This window comes from Adiantum capillus-veneris, chromosome 1 (assembly GCF_014529385.1).
Source record: "Adiantum capillus-veneris isolate H3 chromosome 1, ASM1452938v2, whole genome shotgun sequence".
NCBI lineage: Eukaryota > Viridiplantae > Streptophyta > Polypodiopsida > Polypodiales > Pteridaceae > Adiantum > Adiantum capillus-veneris.
Genome location: NC_140931.1, coordinates 38,643,952 through 38,653,180, shown reverse-complemented (window position 1 = coordinate 38,653,180; position 9,229 = coordinate 38,643,952). Strand labels below are relative to the sequence as shown.

The window sequence follows — 9,229 nt, the reverse complement described above, 5'->3', positions numbered from 1 at the left end:
ATCACCTCCATTTGAAGCTGCACGTGTGAGATATTGTAGAGGGTTCCTGCCGAGAAGGTTTACAACATGATGGCGAAGTCCCGTTAACCGCTTTATGAGAAGACAGCCAGCACTTCGAAGTGCTGTATCCACTAGGTGGGACGGGGCTCTAAAGGCACAAGGATTTGTTCACTCTCTCTTGAAGTCTTGATTCCCTATTGATCAGACCGATGAGAACACCATTTGCAGGTACGCATTGTTCATCTGTCGCGTTATGTGGTCCGCCTCTCTCCGCGTACACACGCATACACACACAAACGCCCCTTGTTTTCTGTGGAATTACTTGGGCGATGTGATGTCTGTAGCCCTTTTTACTCTTCTGTTTCATGGAGATTTCTTGACATAGAGGCTGTAATTGAACCAAAATCAGGGCTTTGAAACGAACTGCCAATCTAGTCGAAGACGAAGAGTCCATGTCTTTCTGCAACTGTTTAGTAACTGCACTTTGCGGAACACGGCTTTCTGCTACGAAAGTGTCTATGCACATTGTTTCTTAGCTTGAAAGCAAGCCTCCAGTCAACCAGACCTTTGGAGATCCTGCTCACAGCAATGCAATCAGCAAAAAAGAAGCAGCGTGTTAGTAGCAGTAGCCGCCTTGCTGCCCTTGCAGAGCGGTTCCCCTCTCCAGCAATTGAGCATAGATCTGGATCTAGCAGAGTGGAGTTTGTAGAGTATGATATTGATGGAAAGTCGAAGCGAGTATCAAATAACCCTCTGATATTCAATGACCCCGCCATTGCAGATGTGGTACTTTTCCTGCACGCATACACTACAGATGCTAATGAGTTGGAGCTTGATGCAAGCACAGAAGTCTTCTTGCATGCCAGAGTCCTTGAGCAGTGTAAATACTTCGCTACCGTTTTATCAGAGCGTTGGCAAGAAAGCAGGCAGTACTCAGAAGGTCCTAACCATGAGAAGCGTATTCACATTAACATGACAGTTCCGGGGTCGCGCGTTGTTGCTTCTTACCTTTTAGTTTTGCAGCTATTGTATGGCAAGGATTTTCAAGGGGTAATCACAGATGTGTCCACTGCGTTGTCTTGCTTGCCTGTTGCAGCAGAATGGTTGTATGATGAATGCATTACGGCATGTGTTCAGTATCTTGAGGCCGTTCCTTGGACAGAGGATGAAGAAAAAAGGGTTTTGGAGGTTGTGACGTCTCTACAACTTCGGGAGTCGGCCCAGTTACTTGCTAGGATTACACCAATTAATACAAGGGCGGTACATGACATGCTTGGTGAGCTTGTGTATGCAGCGATTCATAGTCACCCTAATGGAGCTACCGTAAAAGCTTTTGTAGCCAGGCTACTCAATGATCATGCATGTCGTTCCACAGTAAAGCTTGTTCTGGATGGTGCATTTGCGAGCAGCTTGAAATCAGTGAAGGACTCTGTGGAGGAGTACTCGAGTCCGAATGTGAGAGGTCGGCATGATGAGATAGAAGCCCTGCAGAGGGTGAGTTTGCACACAGCCTCTTTAAACAGCAAGCATTTGCTGTGGCTTGTGGAAAGGATGATTGAGCTTAGGGTTGCTGACAATGCCGTAACTGAATGGAGTGAACAAGTGCTCTTCACCGCCAATCTTCTACGAGTTTTTAATGACGATGCTTGGCGTACTATTGCACCTAGCCTACCCGCCTTAGTACTCCGATGCACTTTCAAACTTGTCAGTGCAGTTGCAGCTGGATCCATGATTGCCTCATGCCAGGTATTTATAAGTATTATTCTTAGCATGCAGTTTGTGTTTTTCTTAAAGACAGATTTCTTCTTGTTGTGTCGTCTTGAAGGAGGTTGAAATTATGTTGACATGCTCACTAGTGAGGAAGCTTTTCTAGTGCTATTTTTTGGGTGGAAACTTGCAGTTTTACTGCACGTAGGGTATGAAGATACTCATTACCTGAAGCAGTGGTCTATGCTTGAACATCTTATTCCCTGTGAGCACCTTGACCCGAGTCTCAATCAAGCTATTTGCAATACAAGGGTCACAAACTGCAAGTTTTACAGATTAGCGGACCTGGCTATACCAATTTGTATAGATTACAGGGCAGAGAACAAAATCTGTTTTCGTGGGAGAGACTGAGTTATTTGTGGAGTTTCAATTTGTGAGTTATAGCAATGAGTGGCATCTGTGTTCTTGTGCCTATTCATAAAGTCTAGGAAAGTGGAGGCTACATCTCCTCTGTTTTGAAGTGCAACTAAGGCTAGGCCATTATGTTCATGCAGGTAAGGAAGAAGCTTGTGGAATACTGGTTGCCTGTTCTTCTCGTCTCTCGGGATACTCCGTCACCTACAGCTTCCTCCTTAAAGCTTCAAGCACTACATCAAGAACTTGAGGATGTGTTCTTGCGTATTATCTCTACATTACCGCTTGGAGATGCCCAATTGCTATTGCCGCAATGCTTGAGCTTTGCAACGCGAAGTGTGGAAGATTGCCCTCATCTCATGGGTGCTTTTAACTTGTGGTTCCGTCGAGCCAGTAGAGATGAAGGCAATGGAGCTGGTTGTGAAGAGGAAGGCCTCTAGATGGTCTGAGCTGTGAATTTTGTCGTCGTCTGTTTAACGCACATGGTTATGATAGCTGCCTCTCTGGGGAGAATGGAAAGGTTTTATCTTGAAATGTCTGTAGGTTTTCTTGCAATCTCAAAGAGCAAGGGCAGGCCTTCTCATGGCTCATGATAATGTGGGACACACGATGTAATGTATATATTTTGTCTATAAGCTGTGTATTTGTACAAATCAGGAGTCATCTGTATGAGTTCCTCCTGGTGTATGCTATTGGAAAGGTCAAAAATCTTTGCAGTTTTACATGTATGAACTGAACTGGCAATATCATTCTAGAAAAGGATGAGAGAGAGAGAGAGAGAGAGAGAGAGAGAGAGAGAGAGAGAGAGAGAGAGAGAGAAAACCTGCTTGTGCCCTTGAGTGGTAGTAGTTTAAAGTTAAATGTATTCCAAATCAAAATATTCACATGTTGCTTAGCTGTAAAGTGGTTCGGTGCTCAACTCTACTTAGCATACTACGTGTTCTCTTGGGATCAAGGGCCCTTGTGCATCTCAGGTTCTGAAAGGGTTCGTGTACCATAGACCTTGTCGTATTGAGTTTACTTGCCATTCGGTATACTTTTGGCTGTTAAGATCTACGGCCGTGTCAAGCCTATTTTGTCTCTAGGATATCATGAAGATGGTCCTTTGCAGGTTTTATGACAGTTGAGTTTTGCAAAACAGGCAATTAGTAGTTTTTTTGTGGGTTATGCTTTACAGCACAAGTTGGTATTGTGAAGTTTTTCATTTACAAAGGTAGCTTTTGCATCTTAGATCTGGTTGATAGTAATGATGTGTTGAGCAAGAAACAACTCTCCATTATGGGTTTATATGGTGCAGTGTGTTCTTATTGCAAATGCACGCGGACTATTCTTAGGAAAGTGATGTACAATAAGCTTTTGGGCTTATGTGGATACAAGGGTCTGTTGAGAATGGTGCAAGTCTTATAGTTTTACTGTTGAGAGTTGTTTTGCCCACTCTCAAGCAAGCGCATTGGGATGGCAGATATGTGCAAGTTTATGTATTGATTGGGCTCTCTACTAAGAGTTCTATTACTTCGAGGATTCGCTCTTTCAGCAAAACATGCTTCTCTTATTGCAGTTGTTTACCTATATAAAGAGTTATAATCCAAAATTATGCAAGAGGAGGATAACCTTCATGGAGATATCTCAATGCTTTGCCAAATTCTTATTGATCTTTTGCCTCCCACGTAGACGGGATGTTGCTGTAAAGTTCGATGCTCGTTTTTATATTGTTTTAGGAGTCCAAATCCAAAAAATCTAGGGCCAAGCATCAAGCCTTTGTGGCTCTTCATAAGAGGAGTGTCATTTTTAATGCTCCTTTCTCGATTTCAACTTCATCAAATAACAATAACAAGTTTGGTGATAGAGGCAAAAGAGCTGAAATGCAAATTGAGTATGGCAAATGCTCATTTTGTTAGAGCAATGAATGACCTAAGGGTAACATACATAGACGCTCATTAGAGTCAAATGGAGCCATTGCAAACGTTTCACATATGCATGATACGAAACAGGTGTTTTGTGGAATGCTTAGTCAACCTAAGATGTGGAAGGCTAAGAAAGAGCCACCTAATGTGATGAGCATGTGCGACACATGCTCTACTCTCTCTAGCCTTGTAAAAGAGCACTTGATACACTCTTTCATGCATAATAATCAAGCTACTCTCTCTAGCCTTGTAAAAGAGCACTTGATACACTCTTTTATGCATAATAATCAAGCTACTTGTGTAGCCTTAGTCTCTTGTACATTGAATGCACAATTAAAATCTAGTTAAGCATTACTATCATGTATTAGCCATGAATGCATTATAAGATTATCCACCCTAATCCCTAGCAATCGGTATTTTATGTGTGCCGACTTTTTGCATTGTTGGGTGGTTATTTGCTTGAACATTACCCATCATCAGTCATTCAGGATAAATGCTTGGATATGTGTATTTGAAGCCCTTAGATAGATCTTTTAGCAAACTGCTCAATCTTTGCATTTGAGTAGATTAATTGCACATGATAGCACTGCTAATTCTAGTTGTGTGTGTATGCGCCCACCGTACTGTGTAGGAGCAATCCCCTAATATAGGAAAACTTCTTTTTGATTGCTAGTCAGGTATTCTAATCCCTTTTGGCTGGATCCTAATGAGGGGCTGGGCGGATGCCTTCAGTGAGCAATATTGCATTAGCTTTGTGTAGATCAAAATATTCTCAAGCACACTTTTTTGGAGATACATGAAGACTAGAAGACACTTCTTCTTCTTCTTCTTCTTCTTTTTAAAACAACACACCAGAGGGCTCACATGGGGAGGTGCTTATCCCTTCCAAATATTAGCCATGAAACATGGTCGAGCAAGGGCCGCTTACCATCGGGCAAGAGCCACATGTGGGCATCAACATGGCCACCTAATTGATACTCCACATGTAGTGGGAACATCAGAGAGAACTCGTAGCATAAAGCTAGGAACCTCCTCCTCGGGTGACCCACCGCAAGAGGAGGATGCACTTGAGTGTTCAAGGGCAAGAGCCCTACCAACGTGAGCACCAGGTGAGCACAAGGTGTGCCTCTATAGGGGAGCCAACGAACGCACAACCTATAGGTTGAGAAGCCAAAGCCATACCGTTAGACCAACTCTTTGAGGATAAAGACGCTTCTATTTTACATACTACTTTTCCATTTTCAATGATATAGCATGTTTGTTCTCTAAATTAGATGGGCAACTTAATGTACTCCCCTTCCATTGGCAGTTACCTTATTTTACTTCCCTTCTCTATGGAAAGGCAATTTTTAAACATGCCCTTCTAATGCTAGATCATGAAACTTTTGCTCTTCATATGACGAAAAAAAGGCCTTAAGAAGGGAAGATGTACGTCAATTTCTTTTTCTCTTGTTTTAGAAAACTATTATCTGTTTATAACATCCATGCTTATTTTTTTGCTTGTCAATCCAATTTTCTTTGCATTATATTTTTTTACATACCACGATGGGATTCCCAACAAGTAGAATTCATCTTCAGATAGCTTTTGCTAGAATCCAAAAGTAACTCCAATTTTAAATTGTTGATTTAGTTTTGTTCATTATAAAAATTCAAATCCTTGTTGTTCAACTCTTGCTATTGTACCTCCTACAAGTATATTTCAAACAAATCAATCAATTATATTGAAATTTACTTTCTTTGTGTGCATATCACTTTTTGTGTTGTATTGTTATGTTTTGCTTTTTCCAAAATCTAAGATTCTGTAAGGTTTATTGTATGATGATAATATACCTTTGTAATACTTACTCAATCGATTTTGTTAAGGATTTTAGTTATTTTAAAATTGTAAAATTTATTTTTTACAGCTATAAAAATATTTTTGACTACCATCTTGTATCTTTCTTGTCAAATCCAATGTTTCTTCATAGACAACATTGGTTGTATGGTTTTTATAATCTTGTTTTTTCGTTCTTAAGGAAATTCTCATGGAATATGAAGGATTGCTTAAAAGATGGGCATACAAGTGCAACTGTTGATACAATCCAAATTTTTAGAGGACCAATACTTGATTGGATTAGACAAAAGAGGATATGGGAACGTGCTTGGGGGAAGTCATGCAAAAGCAAAAAGAACTCCACAACGGCCACTAGAATGGTATTAGCGAGAGCAATGGAGACCTAATATCATTTTTGTACGTATAAATGCAACTAAACGTTGTATACCCTCATTATACATGTTTATCCATATAAAGTATATTCCGACTGAACTATATTTTGATCGATATATAGTTCAATCAAAATCATATTTCTTTATTAAAAAAAAAGGCGTTGATAATTCGAATAATCAGAGTCCCTCATTGTCCCGGTTTCCAGAGTATTTGCAGAGCATTGGCTGGCTTGTCAGATCCCCCATCTCTTGCTTGAGGTGATTAATAAACTTTTTATAATTGTTTATTGTTTTAAAATTAATAGTTTTTTTTCTAACCCTATTGTTGTAGAGCATAGTCTCGCACTTTGGGGTTAGTTTGCAGGTTAGTACCCTATCTCTGACTGTGTAGACAAAGTGTCATGCTGCAAGGAGGGTTTAGCTTATGTACCCTTTCCTGGTTGTGTAGACCTTTGCGTCACACTACAGGGGGTTAGAAAACTGCTCACTTTGTCCATGGCTCTAGAGACCATCGTGTTACACTACAGGGAGAGTATAGAGAGTTTTAGATTCCTTGTCTCTAGCTGTGAAGACCATCGTGTTGCACTACAAGGAGGGTTTAGGTTTAAATAATCGCTACGTCTTTGGCCGTGCAGACCACCGGATCGCACTGTAGAGAGAGAGCTTAAGGAATGATACACTTATCTGTAGTGAAGTAATTGATCACTTGCTCAATACAACTCATGGCATATTCAATAAGAATTAGAAGAGCTACACTATCGTCACATCTACCATGTTTACGTACACACATCTACTTAAATAGTTGCATAGCAAGTTTGCAACCCTTTAACACTAGGTTGGTAATGGGACACTTTTATGTCCTGACACAATTTTATGTCCTGAGACACTTTTATGTCTTGTTAAGTGACCATTTTGCTTGAATTATTTGAAGAGTTTGCGACCAAATTTCTAGATGCTATATATCCACAAAGTTGCCTTATGAGTTGTAAAAAACTTGACATTTTTTTTAAATATTAATCTCACCATTAACCTTACTCTTGCACAACATTTCTGAACCTAAACTGTGTGAAAAAACAGGTCCTTCTTTTGGCTTTTTTCAAAGTTTTGCAACTATACCACTCTAAAATTCATGTTCGTGAGTTTAGATTGCTAGAAAAGTAGCCTTAGCAAATCTCAACATATTCTGATGCTTCTAGGAGGGTTTAAGTGTTAAAGTTGAAAGTTATGACCAAATTACAAGAATTGCTTAATCTTGTTTTTTGGCCAAATTTAGCACTTTCATGATTTTTTTGGTGGTTTTCTTGATCTCCAAATGCAATTTTGATTGTGTAAGTAGCATTGTAACATAAAACTAGTTCTCCTTGAGTTTTGGGGCTCCTAATATGCTATATAGCATAGTATACGACAATGGTTGAGTTTTTCGATTGCAGAAGAATACAGAACATTCTAGTGTAGCAAGTATAGCTTTCTCAATATTACTAGTTTCTTAAGCCAATTATGTGCATTTTGTAGGTAATAACCATATTTAATCATAAAATTCAAATTTGGATAGATATTGAGTAGCTTCTATTGGATTCTATACGTCATAATGCTAAACCCAATTTTTTCATGTTTTTTGTATCTAGCACTTCATCATTGTATGCAAGGTTCCACTTGGTAAGAGATCTATTATTCTTTTGACGTGCTCCATGGCTCCTTTTGAATCCAAAGGCCCAAAGGGAACTAAGAAGATATGTATATAGTATCTGTATTGACCGTGACTATAGAAACTTTGATGATAGGTGCACAAAATGACAAAAATGCAACTTTTTTGTAACATTTTTTTTGCCAAAAAGAAAAGTAGTGAGGCAAAAGCAATCATATGATTTGATCACCAACTCATTGAAGTTAACGGGGAATTTTGTCTCGTGTCCTACAAAAAATCCCTAGTCTCATTTATATGCAATCAACTGTAAGAAATGGGTGTTTTGGGCAAAATGGAATAGTCCATCAACTTTGAAGGCTTGTTGTGACCAAGAGATGATACTACATTCGTTTCTATGTCGTATGCACATGTGATTGCATCGGCATTATGTTTGTTTCTATGTCATCTCTAGAGCGGCATTGCAAATCGTCTCCAAGGCCCGGGGATTCACCATGGAAAACTTACTGCACCACGTAAGTACATGGGAGGAGGGGGGGGTTACGAGTTACATAAGCGTATAAGTTAGGGACAGGCCCCCAGCAATTTATCTCCCAAACTTAAAAATAAGGGAGGGGGGTATCATATTTAGGGGGAGGAAGTTTTTGTGTTTCAAAATCATGGGTTCTCAAAAGAGTCTGTCGTTGAACTTGTCAGTCAATAGCTACAAAGATGCATGCAAGAACAAACATTGCTTTGTATCAATTGCTTGTTTTGTGATTATAGTTCATTTGTTGAGGGATAAAAGCTATAAAGAGTTTGTATAGATGAAAATTTACACAAAGAACCTAACATTACATTATAACCATGTTTTTTTTAGTAATCTAGATGGGTCAAAATTGGATGAGTAGCAAGAGTGTAGGCTAATCAGGCACATAGTTTGAGAGTCAAACTGAGACACGCTGAGTATACATCTAGTTATCAACAAAAGTGATTCCTTAGTACGTTTCCAGTCACTATGTTACACACTCTTTGACTAGTTCTCTTTTACTTGTTTTACTCAGTTAGATCATGTAAGACCTAAATTTTATACGTAAGATAGGGGTATGATATTTTTCTTTATTGATTGTCGTAATAGTATAGAAAGGGGGTCATATTCCCTAATATGAAGGAGTTTTATCAAATTGGTATGCTCCCAGGTGGCGTCCCATTTTGTATATAGAGTGAATCCCCCGGGCTCCAATGACAATGTGATGTGGTTATTTCTAACCTTCACGTCTCGATATGTTTCTTGAGTTGATGTTGTTTATAGGATAAAATTCACGTCAAGCAGTGTGTACAAGGGCTCAAAGATATTGAAGCTGCTCAAAGATCTTGA

At 39.5% G+C, this 9,229-nt stretch overlaps 1 protein-coding gene across 1 annotated transcript; it reads left to right on the top strand.

The window, feature by feature from the left end:
* Positions 1-203: 203 nt before the first annotated feature.
* LOC147464577 (BTB/POZ domain-containing protein At3g05675-like) lies at positions 204-2,849 on the top strand. Its single transcript, XM_086515899.1, has 2 exons — positions 204-1,746; positions 2,262-2,849. The coding sequence occupies exons 1-2, from the start codon at positions 589-591 to the stop codon at positions 2,559-2,561; spliced, it is 1,458 nt and encodes a 485-aa protein (XP_086372025.1). The 5' UTR covers positions 204-588; the 3' UTR covers positions 2,562-2,849.
* The last annotated feature ends 6,380 nt before the right edge of the window (positions 2,850-9,229 follow it).

Excerpts from the sequence above, each read along its gene's own strand:
- LOC147464577 (XM_086515899.1), top strand. The coding sequence starts at position 589 with ATGCAATCAGCAAAAAAGAAGCAGCGTGTTAGTAGCAGTAGCCGCCTT. Across the intron at positions 1,747-2,261 it reads CCATGATTGCCTCATGCCAG|GTAAGGAAGAAGCTTGTGGA; the intron begins GTATTTATAAGT and ends ATGTTCATGCAG.